This window comes from Cheilinus undulatus, linkage group 19 (genome assembly GCF_018320785.1).
Source record: "Cheilinus undulatus linkage group 19, ASM1832078v1, whole genome shotgun sequence".
Lineage (NCBI taxonomy): Eukaryota > Metazoa > Chordata > Actinopteri > Labriformes > Labridae > Cheilinus > Cheilinus undulatus.
In genome coordinates this window covers 8,967,431-8,986,570 of record NC_054883.1, presented here as the reverse complement: position 1 = coordinate 8,986,570, position 19,140 = coordinate 8,967,431, and the positions used below count along the sequence as shown (strand labels likewise).

Sequence of the window (19,140 nt, the reverse complement as noted above, 5' to 3'; positions counted from 1 at the left end):
TCATATCTGCTGACATCTTTATTAATTCATCATGCCATTAAGTGCAAATACAGACAACTGGCCGATTATTTCCTGCCTGCTTACCTACCTTTCTGTATGATAAAACAAACTGCCTTTTTTGTGGCTGAAGCTTTATATTGGTCCTTCTGATATAACGTGGCTTTCAGTCTCCATAACTCTCTACATTACACTGAATAAGTTTATTTCTTGAAATGTCAAACAAATTATTCATTACCAAAAGAGAGTTCTCTTTAGACTCCCAGCTGCAGAAAGGAAAGATCTGTTACTATTATGGAAGAAAAGTCTCGTGGGTAATTGACAGTGAAATATTTAGGAAAGTACAATTTGGAAAAATGAATGTTGAACCAATATACTAAAGCTGTTTTCATTCCTTCTTTCATAATGTTTGACTTATAAGAAGTATAACCCTAACAGAGCTTGGTTTGTCTTCTGGAAGAGATAAAGATTTTAAAGAAACACACGGACCTAAAACCACATATGGAAGATTTAGTTTAAGGAAAAAAATGGTCAGCTGGACAGGAAATGTGCCACACATCAAAATAACTGGAACACATTTCTAGACACAGAACATTCAGTCAAGCTTTACAGAAAACAAGCTGCATGTGGTCATGAAGCAAAGTCCAAATCACAGGCTTCACCTTCACCGACACTTGCACCTCCACTACTCCAGAAACAGAAACTAACACAAGCAAATTTCCCCACATTTCCACATGCTCTGTCCATGCTCAGACCTCCACGGAGTCGCTCTGCATCCCACTGTGGCAACATCAACCATAAAACACACAGAGCTGCAGAGGAAAGCCTTTCTTTGGCAGGAGCCTTCTAGGTTTCCAAATGTTATTAAATTTAGCTGTTTTGTACCCAGCTTGTGTGGGTGGTTCTTGAAACTTCCAGAGCTGTCTTGTAAAATCCAACTTCCTCATTCATATAAAGTCAGAAATAGTAAAAATTATTATATAGCCAGTGGAGTGTAAAACCTGGCTGGAAGAGAGGACATACAATAAACATTTGAGTGTTACAGTGGAAATGTATGGAAGCATAGTTTTCATGTTTAGCTATAAGAAGAAATATGATTTTATTTCACTTATAGAGTCAGGTTTTATTTCATGAGTGTTGTGCATACATACATTTTACTTTTTTTACATACCTGTAAGAGGCTTTGCCTGCTATATCTGGCATTGTTGATTTGCTTTTCTCATGCAAAATCTGTGTTTTCTGATGTTCCAGCAATCAAATCAGAGACTGCACAAAACATGGACCATGTCTCAGTACTGTCATCCTCTAAAGCAAAGTTTTGATCCCCATCGATGGTGGTCACCATATTGGAAATACCAAGAACTTGAAGAACTAAGGAAATTACAGCACTTGACTGGATTTTATCCACAGTTGGACATGTGTTTCATCCAGTGAGAGGACAACCTGCCTGGATTTAACCAGGAGGACATCACCTCTTGTCCAGTGGAAGGGTAACATGAAGGGCAATTTATCATGTAACGTCCCTTTAAAAAGCACCCTTGAGGGCCCTCTGTCAAATTTAGACTAGGTAGAGTGCAATTCAGAATGCACTTCAATAAATTCTGTCCATTTAAAAAGGCACTAAAGAGGAACTATGTTGAATTTTGTCCAGCCAGAAGGCACAAAAGAGGCACTTTCTTAAAGTGGGGGTATTATGCCTTTTTTCAAGGCTTTACACCATCTCTCTGATACCCATGTAGTAGCTTCACATGGTTTACAGCTCAAAAAACTCCTCAAGTTTCTCACACTGGCATCCTGAAAAACCCTTATTTTAACCTCCATCTGAAACGCTTTGTTTTCGCCGCGGTCTCTTTAACACCCCCCCTCCACGGACCTGCTTTTCTCTGATTGGCCGATTTTCCGGAGGCTGGCCAGTGGCAGGATTCAATGTTTTGTGCCTGCCCCCTCCAATGTGGCTATGTTGCTATGCTAGTACTTGTAAACTTTGAATGAACTGGTCCGACTGAGTAAAATATGGCAAATTTTGATATACATCCGTACGTGTTAGACGTGGAGTCTGACCCTGATAGTTTGAAGAGAGAGGGGGAAGAAAACCAGCAGCAGTGAAGGATAGAGAAGGACCTATCTGTTTGGTAAGTGTTTAGTTACTGTGTTACTAAATGGCTAAATGGCTAAAAGGCCTTGTGGGGGGGAGGTCTGTTCCGCTTTGCCGGCAGCATGGACGAACCAATCAGGAGATCCTATTGCGATGACTTCATCAGTTCGCTCCATCGAAATCTCGTCTCAGGAAGATCTCGGAGAGATTCCAAACGAACCGTTTTCATCAGTTTACACTCTAATTCCAAGATTTCTGCCACATATGTTTATCTTGCGGTTTGAAAATTTGCATACGTGAAGTATGGACACCCAACATTGTGACTTTATATTTATGTTTTAATAATCAGAAAGGTATATTACCCCCTCTCTAAATTTGGCTAGCCAGAGGGCACAAATGAGGCACTTTTGTTAAATTTTGTCCACCTAGAGGACCCAAAGAGACACTTCAATAAATTTGAGAAGGCACCAAAGAGGAACTTTGTCAAAAGTTTTCCACTTAGAGTGCACAAAAGAGGAACTTCGTTAAATTTTGTCGACTCAGAGGGCCCTTTATCATGTTTATCTAACTATAGGGGCATAAGAGAGTGCATGTTTTCTGATTAAAAAAAAAGTCACCCAAAATCATCCCCCTGTACCCCCTCTGACTCCTCTGGAGTGGTAGGCGTGTAACCCCCGTGTGTATTTGATTGCAAAAGCATGTTAAATGGAGTGTTAATGACTAGAAATTTCAGTGATTTATTGTTTATTGTATGAAGCTGAACTGAAGTGACATAAGTCACTTGATTTAAGTGAAAAGTCTTAATAAAAACGCCCATTGAGTTTCTCTCATAACCAGTTGTTCTTGGAGAATAAACTGAGGTTCACAAAGGGAGCGAAGAAAAAGCGTAAGTCATATCCTTTTCCATTTGCTCTTCTTTCTGTCTTTGAGGAAAATGAATAGGATTTAAATCCTCCAGAGTCAGGAAAATGACCTCATAATGTCTTTGGTCGTGTCGATCACGTCAGCGGGGTACAGGGGAGGAGACAGGAGGTTGCTGAATCCATGCCAAACATCTCTGGTCAAACTGCATCAAAACAAAAGAGCCACACTGAGGCTGTTTCTGTGGGTCAGTGATGGAGGACAGAGAGAGGCACACATGTTAAGTGCATAGAGCACTCCGGGTCTCACTACATAACCATCTGGAGCTGGGAGTGTGTTTAGGCTGAGCTGTGGTTCCCCTGACAGAGAAGTGCTTCAGTGCCAGTAAAAACCCAATTTCAGAGGGTTCTGCTGGAGTTGCACTGAGTTCACTCGCTGCTCATCTGGCATCAATTAGGCCTGCATGAAAACATGAAGCAGGACTGACCAAGCTCTCAGAGAGAGGGGACACCATTGTTCACGTACTCGAGGCACACAGATAAGCTCCGAGCAACTGAATCAACTAAAAATTAGAGGGGACATCAAGGTCGCATGTTGGAGTGTTTTAGCACAATTAAGTCAGGGACATTCAGAGTTCAGTTCTGCGAAAGACGTCAAGACCATTTCCCGACCTGGAAAAATTGTGGAAAAGCAAACCAGGAAGTTCAGCTCCACAAAGCCTGAGGACCCTCCCTGGAGGTGTGAGCTTTGGGAGTGTTGGTAAAATAAACTGAGAGAAGGTTGAGGGGTGGAGACAGAGAGAGGGGACAGTGTTGAAATTTTAAAATCAGTGTCCCATGTATTGTATTTTTATTGGAGCAAAATTCTTATTCCATTTTCTTTTTGACCTTTATTGGACAGGACGGACATGAGATGCATTTCCACAACGTTGAAAATAATAAAGCTCTGCTGTCATTATGCCTTGAGGTTTTCACATTGATTCAATGATATTTGGTATCCCCATCTGTTAATTCCCAATGTGTTACAGCTTAAGGCCAGATCAGACTTCATGAGTTAAGCCAGATATTGGCCCAAGTGCGTTGTCGCAGCCCATCGTCAAATGTCAGGCCCAAATATGAATGTCTGGAGCAACAAAAGCTTTTGTTGAGTAAAATGATCAGCGTGTCTAGGACGCCCCTTGCCCCCTACGACAAGACTGGAATGTCTGAACTCTCCTTCCATCTTCCATCTAGTTTGATCTGACGTCAGCGACTTGTATCCTGACACCTATCAATAACACAGCATTTGCTCCCTATTATTATTTGCCTGAGTTTATTCCCCACACCTAAGCCTTTTTCCATATCTTCTTTTGTCACATAGCTATAGCAAAGCTAGCATAGTTAACTTACACCACACTGTTTGATTGACATGTTATCATATTAATACTTCAAGTTCTATTTGAAGGTTAGCTGGTCTATATTTGCCTCTTTTTTATACATAGGGATGAGTCTACAATCATGTCTTCTTTGCTGTTTTTATTCTTTTCCCCACTAGCATCACACTCTGTTGTAGCTATGATTGACACACTGTAATAACGCCCCTGCCACTAGTAGACGCTGTATTTTCAAGTTAATGGCTGCTGCCTTCCTGCCAGAGCTTTGCCCTCACTCCTCTTCGGGTGTAAATAGATAGCAGTTAGCACAGGGATAGCACAGGCAGTATTTAGAATGAGAAAATGGAGATAAACTTGCATGTAGGCTATTGAGGGTTAAACCAATGTTTAAGTACCAATGCAAAGAGATGAGTAACCACATTAAGTAGGATATTAACCTGCAAAGAGGAAGGGCGGCTCGCTGCTAACTTTCACCACACCCTACTAGGTGTAAATACTATGCTTTGAAATTAGGGGTTGACTGATATTGGTTTATCTGATTATTAGTAGTTCATGAGCCCAATAACCAAGTTTTAGAATCAACATGATTTTATTATGACAAATGAAATTTACTTAATTTGAAAAAAGTAAACTGCATGATCAAAACAGGAAAGCAAAATGAAAAAATTAGCACTATCTTTGTCAATATGAAAAACAACACAAAGTAACACACTAGCAGCAAGAAACAGGAAGTGATGCCATATACTCATTGTGTAATTGGCACCCAGCTCTCAGTGTTGATTGGCTGGTGCTTGTGTGACATCCAGCCAATCCTACAGTCCAGTTAGGTCAGGTATGGGAGCTTATGTTGGTTCTGCACTTCCCCACATCAACCTTGGTCCTGTACAGCTCTGGCCTCCAGATGGACATCTGTGCCAGTCCCATGCCCCATCTCTCCAGGTATCCTACAAGCATGCCTGGTGCCTGTAAAAATGCAGCTGACCCTGCACATCCCTGCCCTTCTGATCACATCAGCATTACACGCATGGTCTTCCCAGTGATACCCAAAAAATGCGCTAAAAAGAAGTTGTCACAACCAGGCCTCACAAGAGTAAAGTAAGACCAGGAGGACAAAGGACCGGAAGACTCTAACTTTCATCATGCCCAGATACCGGCAACGCCATACCGTCTTGCTCGGCGAACCCACGCCCCATGCACAAGTCCAAGTCTGCCTCGCAATCAGCAGATTGATGGATACGCTCCCCAGGTAGGTGAACTGGTCTACAACTTTCATGCTCTCATCATTGACAGACATGGATTGGATGGCTGCCTCAAGGCGTCCCAAAATGCCTGGGTCTTTGTTTTGGCCCAGGAGACATGCATTCTCAATGCTTCACCCCCCTCACTCACAAGGACAAATTACAGTCTCCGCAATGATCGTCAGCAGATCAATGATCTGGACATTATAAGATGACATTCTACAGTTGGCTGCTCCTGATACCTGCCCCATTTCAGTCCAAGCAGGTACTGAAGACTGTAGGGGCTAAGACGCACCCCTGCCTCACCCCAGAATCAACTGGGAAGAGGATATGTGGGCGGCACAGGTGAGACTGGAGAGTGAAAACATGGGGGGACCAGAGGGAGCCAAAGGGAGTTACTGATCAACTTATTGATGGTATTGGTGATCAGTAAAATAAAATGCAGATACAGTTAACTGGCCAATTGCCTTACTAGCCAGGCCAATAACTGGTTGACCCCTACTACAAGTGGCTGTGACTGTGAACAAGCCTATAAGAAGACAGGATATATGAAAGTAGAAAGTGAGGATGATGACATTCCCCAAAAAGCTTTGGGATTGGAGTTGGACCTGTGAAGTGCAATGAGAACATGGGGCCAGATTAGCAAAACAGTCAAAACAGAAAAATTCTCCAAGGTAGTACTGTTCAAACAGAAACATTTAGAAAATCCCATGTTTCTCTGTATTACTACTTTGGTACTACCACTGCTTACTCTACCTAAGTGCCCACCACTGCTCTCTCTCTTCTTCTCTCTCTATTCAATTGTCCAACCAATGAGATTTTGTCTAAAAAGTGCTCATCGACCCACTAACCGACCAACCAACTAGAAGGTGTCAGCCCTAATTTCCACCACCAGCCAGACAACGGAGATCTTCTCTTGTGAGGTGCAATTGAAAACGAGAATTTTAGGAAGATTTCTGGGGCGGTATGCCTGACTTTTTCAAAATTTTCCAGGGTGCATATGTGAACATTTCTTGTGACAGCAGAGTGTGTGGTTACCTTTATATCCAAGCACAGCAACAGCGATGGTGAGGAGGGTACACAGCACGTAGAGCAGAGCTATGGAGGTCTTCAGCGCCCATTCATTCTTACACTTAGTGCACTGGGTGGCCTCCTGGATCCCTGTTTTAAAAGAATACAACATAATTCAGAACATTCCATTGCACATTGAACATTTTTCTGAAAGAGAAAGGTCTAAAAAGGACATGTGGGGGGAGTTTGGTGTTATCCAGGGACTCTTCACGTCCAAGAGTCCCACATCTGGACAAACAGGCCTGGAGTCTACATTAAAGAGTCGTGCAGCTCCCTCGGGGCCTGGGCTGGTGAAGGGGCAGGGGACACAAAAACAAACCCCCCCGCAGACTTGTTTACACTCAGTGACATGCTTATTTTCCTGAACTCAGCCTTCACTCAGCAAACTTCCTCCTCCTCAGTCGACGTTTCTCTTGTGCACGAAGAATCCCAGCAAAGCAAACACAACTCATGACAGGCACTAAAATTTAACTCTGTATACTTGACAATATTTAACACTGCCTGTTTTTATATTTTCACCTTTTAGTTCTTCCCTCAGTTCAGTGTTTAGTGGAGTCCCGCTAAAAGGCCTCACAGAGTGGGGACACTTGTGGAATATTTTTTTTCCGAGGATATCTTTCATGACAGATGAGTGGCGAGATCCTCAGCGCTGACGGGAACACAGCTGTGTTTCATTTTCAGTTCAGGAAGTGTGTGTCTGAGAGTGTGTGTGGAAAGGTTGGGAGGGGGGTCTGGTTTTCATGCACCTGGAATGGAGCTTACTTCACATTTACTATACGAAGAAATAGCTGCAATACAACAAAGCGACAAAAGAGCTCAATCCATGACTATCAGAATCACAAGGTCCTGTCGATTACACGGACGCCATTAATCAAGCTGTAAGGAGTTTGGACCATTTAGTGCCACACATCCAGTCTAAGTGCTTTTTAATAGATGAGGTAAGACTTTGATAAATTAGAAAGGCAGCACCAACGGGCTTGTCAAGGTCTCAGTGGGAGTTTTGATGCCAAAGTTAACAAAGAACACCTTGATATTGGTGTGAAGGGATTTTTAATAACCGCTGAATGTTAGAGTGCATTTAAACACCACCACGTCCAGCTGGAAGGAGGTCTCTGCAGCCAATCTGGGAGGATAAGACATGAAGAGTGCTAGTAAGTGCTGCAAAAGGGGGGCTTTTATTGTAAATCTGTAATGGCTCAATTTCAAAGTTTTGTGTCTTGCATTGGGAACACCTCCAGTGTGACCTTATATAAATCTCTCATTCCATTTTGACAGCAAGGATTGGCTGGAATCAAGCCTAATTATAGACCTCCCACATAGTTTTCTAGATCTGTAACAGTTAACAGAGGTCGTGGTTTGGTTCACTGGGAATAAAGCAACATGAAATCCTGTGTTTATAACAGTAGATTTCTCTCAATCATCACTTTTGGCTGACATTAGGACGGCTTTACAGCTTGTAGTGTATCAAATATGAAACAAAATCAATGAAAATGAACAAATATCTCGATTTGAAACAATGAAATAAATACAATGCTAAATATGGTTTACAGATTGATTTTTGTAAATACAAGATGGGACATTGTAATGGGGCCTGAGCAGTGCACTTATAGTCTTGAGGCCAGTGTTCTCTACTTCTAAATATATCTGCATGTGGCCTTAACAGGTAATGTATTTAACCCTCTCTGCTTTCACATCCAGAGAGTTTTTAAAAACAGTGAAGAGAAGTTCAGGAGGAAATAAAAAGCCGGTGCTTTAATACAGGAGTTCTCAAACGTTTCAGGCCGCGACCCCAAAAATAACAGTGCCAGACACCAGAAGGTGGTTGAAGCATAGTTGAACACAGCCATGCAAATTCAAGTATAGTCATGTACAGACTTACATTTTAGGATTTTTAACCCCACCGAGGAGGTTATGTGATCGGCAGGGTTTGTTTGTTAGCAACATAACTCAAAAACTTATGGACGGATTTTGATGAAATTTTCAGGAAATGTCAGAAATAGCATAGGGAAGAACTGATTAGATTTTGGGAGTGATCTGGATCACCGTCTGGATCCAGGAATTTTCTATAGGATTCTGTACTATTGGGAGATAGGGCTAATGGTGGATGTCTGCGCTCTCTGAGTGCTTTTCTAGTTTAAACATTACTTTTATTTCAGCATAAATGTCATCAAATGACCATGTTTTTATTTTACATTTTCCTGATTCTATGCATGTATTTAAAAAATGGGTAAAATTTACAATTTGAAACCTTTTAAAAATACTATTTGTTTTTTGGGAGGCATCTGGTGACCTCCTGGCACCCACTGGTTTAATAGCGCTAAGTGATACATACAAGTGCTACTGCCACCTAGATCGGCGTGTTTAAGATGTCGACCGATATTGTTTTTTCAGGGCTGATCCTGTGTGATCATGGGTACTTCATGAGAATGATAACCGATATATGGAACTGCTATACATTTATAATGAGCTACAAAGTGTACTTAATGTGGCAAAAGTAAAACCACGTGATCAAAAAATGAACGAAGGAATAAAAGGAAAGAAAATGAAGCAAAGTAAACAATTCAGCCCAAGCTCTATCAGCGTAAGAATAAGCATGAAGCAGCACAGAAGCAGCAGGAAAACACTAAGTGATGCTATACACTCACTGTCAGTAGCACTCTGGCTCAAGTACTGATTGGCTGGTACTCAGGTGACAACACGACTGTGTTGTATGCAGGATATCTGGTGACACTTTGGAGAATGAAAATAAAGCCAGAGGGGAGGACAGGACACACCTTGCAGTGGAGCCAAAGAAGTGCAGTTTTTGATTAATCAATTGCATCAATTATCAGTAAAATCCTAAGTTAGCAGAGATAATTGGCCAAATGCAAAATATCAGCCTCAGTAATCAGCCAGGCTCATAGCCAGTTGACCACAAATGTAAATACTGCTGAATCTTTACCTTTTCAGACGTATTATCATGTGACTATGCTCATGAACCGTGACCCCAAAACTGTGACAGTTCAGGATGAATAAGGCAAGGTGCATCCTTTAGCTTTGCAAACCTCTCACGACAATAATGCCCCGTCTACACAGAGACGAATTCAGAGGTACACACAAAAGTTTTTTGTTGTATCAGCGTTTCATCCACACGGAAACAGCGTTTTGGGAGGCTGTAAACGCTACTTTTTATCTTTAAGGAAATGGTCAATATAGGGAAAAAAAACATAAGATCCAGAGATATCTTTGTGGGGTGTTGCATCACACGCCTGAAAATGACCTCAGCTTTCAGCATGCCAGAAGATGGTTGATCCTCATGTCTCAATCCCATAAAGAGCCTCAGTGGGCTCCTTAACGCATACGCCTGGATGAGATTTGTCTCTTAAAAAGCTCAGCTCAAACTCTGGCTGAGAGCGAGGTTACTAAGCACAAAGATGCTAACACAGCTGTGTTTGAGACAACAGGAGTTACTAAAGAGTTAGCAGACAGGTGCACTCTGGGAATCCAGCCACGCCAAATGATCACATGTCTGAACCATCCATAACTGCACACATGTTTGAAGTGTCAGCTCATGCTCTTCCACAATAAAGCAAACACATCAGTTCATCAGTTCACAGCAATCAAAGTGCTTCTGCTCAAATTTGCTGATGCAATCCAAACATGCCGACAGTGTTTACAAATCTACTGCTCTATAATTACACCGAGACTCTCTGTATGGGATGAAATATTACCCAGGGTGAAGGCTTTTCCATTTCGGAGCACACTTGACTGATGGGCTTCAGATGAACAGTGAGGAAAGGGGGGGATTTTAGCATTGGCTGTTAAACATGGAGGACACCTGGCATAACACAAAACACATGGCCGACAACACGACAACAAAGCAGAGAGCTCGGTTTCACAGCTCGCAGGGAGAACAGACATCAGCTGGAGCAGCTGTAATCTTTTCAACCCAGAGCGTCGACACAGCAGCGGGCTGCCGAAGGCTCGATCAGGGGTTACGACCCGCTCGCTGTTCAGCTCCCAGTGGGTCACTTCCTGGATGGAGAGGACAGATAAGGAGAAGAGACCAATGCTGGACTTCTGAGCAAGACTAAAACATGTTGCTGTTTTCAGATTTGTACCAAGTATGAGTTCTCTTTCTTCAAAAAGCTTCTTTCGACATCTATAAAAATACTAGCACATCATCAGCGTACATAATGATCTGGGACATTTTCATCGACACATTTTGAGAGACCTTCCAGTTTACAACCTAAGCATTTTACAGTTTAAAGGTCATCAATTACCAAATTACCTGAAAAATGGGCATAGTCTCAGGAACAACAGCTATTGGTTCCTGAAGTGTTGTTGTAAAGCCCAACAATGACATTCACCATACTGGAAAAGCTACGGTAGCCTGATTTTCTTCAGCCTAACGGCAGGCAAAGAGATGGAGCTGAGCTGGGCCTTAAACTTCCTCGGTAACAGCTACAAGACACATGCTTGTCAGCCAGATCAGCCACATTATGTATAGCTCCTAGCTGTACTAGCATCAGAACTGATGAGTTAGATTAAAGAAATAACTGTCATAAAATGTGTGCCAATAACTACAGTAGCTATTAGGACCACATTTATTTTTCAAACCAGTTTTAAATGTTGTTTATTTATTGTAAAAACGGCCATTCTAATATGGGAACAATAGGTCTTTAGGGACTTTTGAAAGCCAGCCTCTGGTGGACATTTGAGGAATTGCATTTTTTGCACCTCTGCGTTTCCTGCTTTTTTTTTTTAAATACTGAAGGTTGCTGCTGGCAAATAGCATTTATTTTTCTGTACTACATTTTCTTCTGACTTATGTGGCTATTTTTGAATTCAGGTGTTTCAATCAGACCTGTTGCCATGGATGTAAAAACCAAGCACCTAGCCATGCAGTCTCAGAGCTCACTAAATTCAAGTGTGGTACTGTGATGGATGCTACCTCATGAAATTCAACTCTGATGAATATTCCATGGTCAACTGGAAGTGATATTATTAGGAAATGGAAGTGTTTAGGAACAACAGAAACTCAGCCAAGACCACGTAAAATCACAGAGCGGAGTCAACACCTGCTAAGATGCATGGTGCACAAAAGTCGCCAATGCTGATGCCCTGCTGACTCCATAGACCCTGCCATACTTCCCTGACTGAACTGTGAAGTTTGGTGGAGGGGGAATAATGGTATGGGGCTGTTTTTCATGGTTTGGGCATGGCTCCTTATCGCCAATGAAGGGCAATCTTTATGCTTCAGCAGACAAAGACATTTTGGCATGCAATGCTTCCAACTTTGTGGCAACAGTTTGGTGAAGGTCCTTATCTATTCTAACATGTCAATACAATGTCATTACAGTCCTTGTTGGTGTGGTCAGGTGGCCAAATACTTTTGTCCATATAGTGTATAGGAGTTAGGTAATAGGTTCTCATCTTTAAAAAAAAAAACCTCTGGAAAGGTACAGAGAAGGCTACACTGGATCAATCGTTAAATGTCAGCTTTGAGGGTTTTAGAGACACTACTTAAGTTGAGTAACTAGATTTATTATACCCTGGTTGTCAACTCAAGTCCTGGTATTGACCAAAGTATGGAAATTGGGACTGTACTATGACCGGGTGCCAGTTCCCTTCCCTGGCACTGCCAAGGTGTCCTTGGACAAAACGCCATAACTCCAGTTGCTCATGGCACTTGTCTGTGTGAAGCTCCCAAACACTAGCCACCACATCTCACCATCAGTGAAAATCCACGGGATCCTGTTATTGCATGTATTTATGGCTTTTGTCTGTGTACCATGTTCTACAACAAAATGGAAAAAAACTTCCTCCAGAGATTTATAAAACATGTCTTCTTCTTCAGACCATGCTTTTTTGCAAGTAGTCAGTAACCACATACCTTGGACATCTATGTTTACTGGAGCTAAATTTGGTTGTAGAGAGCAGTTACTCAGCATTTAAATTACTACATTTTGCTGTCAGGCAGGTGCTTATTTTAGACTGAAGTAAAACATTGAAATTAAGTTGAAATGATGGTTGACTGGGTGATGTAAGGATTTTGATCTGCTGAGTGCCTCCAGCTGTTTTAGTAGGGAGGAAAAGGCAGATAAAATCATGATGTCGCATCCAAATATTCTAAATCAGACTCTTTATTGTTGCAGGAATAGAAAGTCATTAGAAGATAGTTTCAGATATTTTTGTTTCAATGTAATAATAAACTAACGATAAATGCTTAAGTATTGACTCCAAACTCAAGTTAAAACTGGAGCAGAGGTGGACACTGGGGAAGAGGAACTAAGAGAAGACACCAGTAAAGAGGTGAATCGATGCCAAATTTGCTATGAATCAATACGTTAATCCTCCACCTTACCTTTTCACAGTTTAGGAAATCAGATGCCATGATAGTCTTTCAACATTTCATTTATCACAGAAACGCTGTATCATGATATTGTTCTTAACGGAGTCAAATACCAAGTGCTGTGTATCACATTGTATCGCATCGTGCTGTATTGTATCATATCTTATCGTATTGCATTGTATCGTATTGTCTAGTAGCTTATCGAAAAAGTATTGTATAGTACCATATCGTATAGTACCATCTCTTATCGTATCATACAGTATCATATTGTATTGTATCGCATCATATAGTATCTTATCATATTGTATCATACAGTATCATATAGCATAGTATTATATCGTATCATATTGTATAGTATCGAATCGTACAGTATCTTACCTCAAAGTATCACATTGTACCGTATCATATTGTAACTATCAAATCATTTCGTATCGTATAGTACCATATCATACCATAAATATTGTTTCTAATCCAATTGTTCTTTATCCTATCGTAACATACAGTATTATACTGTATCAAGTCCAATCATATCCTATCATACTGTCTCGTATCATAATGTATATTATCATATCTTAGATTGTATCTCATCATATCTTATTATATCCTTATCATATAGTATAGTACCGTTCTGTATCAAATCCTATCCTATCCTATCCTGTCTTGTATTCTATTTTATCTGTCATATCATATCGTATTATATCTTTTTGTACTGTACCATTGTGTATTGTTTTGTTTCGTAATATAATGTCTTGCAGTATATTAGTATCCTATTGTATCCTATATATATCATTATGTGTTGTTTTGTATTAGAATGTAACACATCATAGTTTTTGTATTAAAATGTATTGTAGTATCTCCCCACTGTATTATATTGTACCATACTGTACCTTAACATTATGAATTGTTTTGTTATAAAGTAATATATTACAGTATTGTTTCACAGAATCATCTTATCATATTGTACGTATAGAACCACATAATACGGTACTGTATATATTGTATCTTGTCCAAATGTAACGCATTGTAGTATCGTATCGTATTGCATCGTATTTTACCGTATTATTATGAATTGTTTATCGTGATATAATGTATATTAGTATCTTTACACCATATCATATCTTAGCCTACCTTATCTTAACATAGCATTTCATACTTTCAGTATCGCATCGTAGAATCTTTGTTTCGTATTGTACCGTATTGCACTGTAACGAACCATATCATGTCCAACCAATATGTTTTGTGTCTTAGCATAATGTATCATTGTATCATAGTATCATATCGTTTCATACCATACTGTAGAATTGTACCATTATGTACTGTACGTAGTACTATATCGTAACATCATATCACTGTGTTGTATCAGATTATAGTCTCATCATATTGTCTCATATCATAATGTCATGTATTGTGAGGCATGGTGTTGTACTGAGCTGTGATGTATTGGATCATATATTTTCTTGGACCATGTTGCATTGCATTGGGCATCGCATCATGCCATGTCAGCAAGATTTATCCAGCTAGTCCTGTTCCTAGTGGGAACTTTTTGTTATACAAACTTAGCACAAAAAGTAAGGAAATTTGTGTTTGGTAGATTATTTCTTTGTTGTAACAATGCTTCTTGGCATTAAATCTTATACCGTTGGAAAGCCTGTTTATTTCCCTTTTAAACGATGCCACATTTGTAAGAAACATGCATTTGTGGGATGAGTGGCAGAGCCGAGAACGGGGGTTGTCCCCATCTACTTGGGGTGTTGTCTTCTTGGGATGCCCACTTCGGGGCCTGTCTCTGACATCTCCTATTATATGGAACTTGGCCTTCAGCTTGGAGATGGTACTAGGGCTCACTATAAACAATGCCGCAACTTGGTTTTGCGGACCACCAGCTTGAAGTTGCCCTATCGCAGGGGCCGTCCAGATCAGTCAAACGTGGCATGCCGGTTCTTGGAGCAGACACCTACTGACCACTGTAGCAGCACCCATGCTCACATGTGCTGCCAACAGGTACCTGATTGGTGGTACCAGAAGCTCAAAACAAGAGTCAGTAGCAACAGAAAAATTAGCTGTTTGGCACTGGCAGAGAGGATCTGGCATATTTTTTATGGGCGCAACCCACATACTCAGCTCTGCTGCTCATCCCTCAAATGCATGTTCCTTACAAATGTGGCATCATTTAAAAGGGTGATAAACAGGCTTTCTAACTATATAAAATTTATTGCCAAGAAGCATTGTTACAACAAAGAAATAATCTACCAAACACAAATTTCCTTACTTTTGTGCTAAGTTTAGAATCAAGAACAAGGTTCCTGTTAAAGAATTGCTTTCATGTAAAAACACAGGCCTCCTGATACAGATGAATACAAGAGTTCATAAGTGAAACAGTAGTTCATAAATTTTCAAAATAAGGAATAAAAGAACTGGAAGCAGACTGTGGAAAACTTTGGAGGTGAACACTGACCTCCTTGTTCACGGTTGAACATCAGTGACTCAGTTTTCTTTAGTTTGGCTGCACATTAAATCAGACACTGATTCGTCATTTTTCCCTGTCGCCTGCGCTTCAGACACAGTCAGATCCAATCAACCACAACCGCAGGAACAACCTCTGGCCAGGATGCTCGGTCCGCAAAACTTTTACAGCTCAGCAAAACAAAAGTGATGTTCTTAGGACAAAGACCCAAAGAAAAAACAACACAGTCACAGGTTTTTAAAGGCAAATGGATCCCCTTGTTATTGTGTGTTTTATCTGGATAGAGTTACCCATTGTTCCTGGAAAACCTCTATGATGTAAAAAAAAAAAAAAAGAGCAGTGTCCACCTTAGTGAATATTAAGTGTCTCCAAGCCTGTGTCTTTCACCGACCTAATTCTCTGAAACAAAAGACTACCCAAACATCATCTTTTTCATCTCAACATGGCCATTAATTCTCCCATGACATGCCAAAATAATGTCCACAGCAAAGCACGAGTGATACATGGGCCCAGCTCATTAAAGACAATGTTTATTTACAGTAAATAGCAGAGGGGACGCTATAGTAACGGATGAGAACACAAAGCTGTGAGCTGAGGTCACACAAACTGTGATTTGGATCTCTGCCTTGCCTAACACTCACTCAAGTCCTTTCCAGGAAGCAGGGGGAAGAAAACTCCAAGAGGGCAATCTGGGAATTATACTGGGCACAAAACACAAAGAGAGGAAGAAAAGACCAAACAGACGTCGTTCAAGAAGAAGCCTTGACCGACCACCATGTTACAACTAGGCTGGTACTCAAAACCTGTAACATGCCATTGCAAAATAATAAGAAAACTAATTGCATAAAAAAAAAAAAAAATGTCCGGGAAAGAAAGAAAAAACAAACTTGGAGACAAGAGAAGAAAAACGGCAGGGAGGAAAGGCGTGTTAAATTTGAAGGACATAAGAGAGGAGTTGATGAAATTCAGCAAAAAAGAACCAAAAATATAAAATATTACCACATCAGAATGATGCAGCTCTTACTATTTCTATATCACAGTTAAGAGGGCGATGTCTATGTTTTCTAAGAACAATTCATGTTTAAAGAAAATGCAAGTTCATGGTTAGGTTTAGGCAAACAACATGGTTAGGTTTAGCAAAGAAAAAGGATGAGTTTGGTAAATAAAATTCAGCAGCTGAAGTTGAATTTAGGGAAATATGGTTAGAATTTCCATCCATTCTGCTTCCATAAGGTGAAGAAAAAGGCTGAATGCATCCTATGATGTATATCTGACTTCAGTTACACAAAAATTATACCCACTAGGATCTTTCATAAAGCATTACCCAGATGCTTTTTGCTTAAGTCAAACAAAACTGTTAATATTAACCACATTCGACATGTGCATATACGATATGGACAAAAGTATTTGGCCACCTGACCATTACACCAAATTGAACTCTAATGACACTGTAATCAATACTTGCACTTTAGTGTGGAGTTGACCCCCTTTTTGCTGCTGTAACAGCTTCCACTCTTCTTAGAAGGCTTTCCAAAAGATGTTTGAGTGCATTCATTTCACTGGGGATGCATGCAGGCCACCTCCAATTTAATTTTGAAGACTGCACGATGAATAACTTAAATCTAAAACCTATCCAGGAAAGTTTCAACCTACAACTACTTTTATAGATGTCTAAAAAGTACTTATGGCTGCACTCACATTAGATAATTCTGTGTCCAAGCACAGTCTTCTTGACTTATTTGGGTGTATTGTATTGTGCTCAAGCATGTTACTCTTCCTTTGCCCTGACACGCTTAGAAGAGGTTTTGGCACATTGCTGGTGATCATCCACAAGCACAAGCAGAAGTACACATCAAGGACATGCTGTAGATTCATGCACTTATTCCTCTGCACAGTCATCTGATTAAAAAGGCTCAAATAAGCCAGTTGTCTGTTTGTTCTCTAACTGTGCTGACTCTGGGACCACTTTTTTTTGTGAATGCAGCCATGCTTGTGTCCTATTGACGTGAGACGTATGTACAGGAGGTAACTGTGCTCAGGTAAGGTTAGGTCTAGAACCATGTGAGCAGTCTGTAGAGAACAGGAAAGAAAACAGTCACGCTTGGCATGGTTTGGGGAAACTAAGCCCATAGTGTGAGTGCGCCCAAAAGAAATGACTTGATGCATTTAAAACTCTGGTGTTTGCCAAAGCACTGTGGTTTTTATTAATTAAATGCCAACAGAAAAACTATTTCCAAATATCTAATTACTCAGTAATCAGAAATGCATTAACTCAAAACAGTTGAAAAGCTCCACAAAAATTGACATAAAGACTACAGTGTTCCTGGGTGCCTCTTGGGTGTACTGAAGTCAGTCCCATCATGTTTTCTGGTTGTGAAATACACTGTTTTTGCTAAATTCCTTAATTGTTTGTTTGCAAACTTTTTTTTAATGAAATGCATTCTTTCATGCCATCTGCTCTTCATCACTCAAACAGAAATAGGCGGTTTTTACAAGACCTCTTCATGCTGTAATCCATGCCCATGTGTTTTATAGTCAGGAGGGAGATGATGGCTCAATGAATGACTCATAGCCAGCTCGGTTCTCTCAGTGGCAAGGTGAGGTGGCCTGTACTGCATCATGTGCTTAAATAGTGTGTATCCAAAAGTGTGTATCCGTGCGAATAAGAGTTCTGAGAGCTCAACCTTCCAGCCAGTCCTCTGCTCGACATGTACCAGTGGCACAGCTATGGATACAGCCAGGCAGTGCATATACTAAAGTACCATCCTTGATGAAAAGAGCTTTGCAGTGATATGCTGGTTTGGTAACCTCAGCATTATCAACAAAAGCAGGCTGTTAAAGTTTGTTGGAAAAATCTTGGCTTGAAAAATCTTTAGAGACCCTCAGCAACCTTTGCAAGCAGAATTTAGACTTCTGCTGACAGGAAGGTTTATTTGTGCCAAGTCAGCCAAATCAAACAGATACCAGATGTCATTTATTCCATCAGCTGTTGCATTTTTAGAACAGCTGTAAGTACTGTTGCCATTACACATATAAAGTATTATGGATTGTTGGACTTGTCAAGTCTTATACACCAGACTGGCAAACGTATTCACTCACCCATACAAATAACTGAAATCAGGTGTTCCAATCACTTCCACGGCCACAGGTAAAATCAAGCACCTAGGCATGCAGACTGTTTCTACAAACATTTGTGAAAGAATGGGTCGCTCTCAGGAGCTCAGTGAATTCCAGCGTGGTACTGTGATTGGATGCCACCTGTGCAACAAGTCCAGTGGGGAAATTTCCTCGCTCCTAAATATTCCACAGTCAACTGTCAGTGGTATTATAACAAAGTGGAAGCAATTGGGAACGACAGCAACTCAGCCACGAAGTGGTATACCACGTGAAATGACGGAGCAGGGTCAGCGGATGCCGAGGCGCACAGTGTGCAGAGGTCGCCAACTTTCTGCAGAGTTGTTACAGAACTCAAAAACTTGATGTGGCTTCCAGATTAGCTCAAGAACAATGCGTAGAGAGCTTCATGGCATGGGTTTCCATAGCCTAGCAGCTGAATCCAAGCCATACATCACCAAGTGCAATGCAAGTCGATGCAGTGGTGTAAAGCACGCCACCACTGGACTCTAGAGCAGTGAAGTGGACTGACGAATCACTCTTCTCCATCTGGAAATCTGATGGACCAGTCTGGGTTGGCAGTTGCCAGGAGAA

General features: G+C 40.8%; 1 protein-coding gene across 1 annotated transcript in view; it reads right to left on the bottom strand.

Annotated features, from left to right (window-relative positions):
• The window catches only part of LOC121527033 (collectin-12-like), a 69,698-nt gene that overhangs the window by 11,646 nt on the left and 38,912 nt on the right, over positions 1-19,140 (bottom strand). The window contains exon 3 of the mRNA XM_041813695.1: positions 6,602-6,724. Coding sequence (XP_041669629.1) covers positions 6,602-6,724 — 123 coding nt within the window. The remainder of the gene's footprint in view (positions 1-6,601; positions 6,725-19,140) is intronic.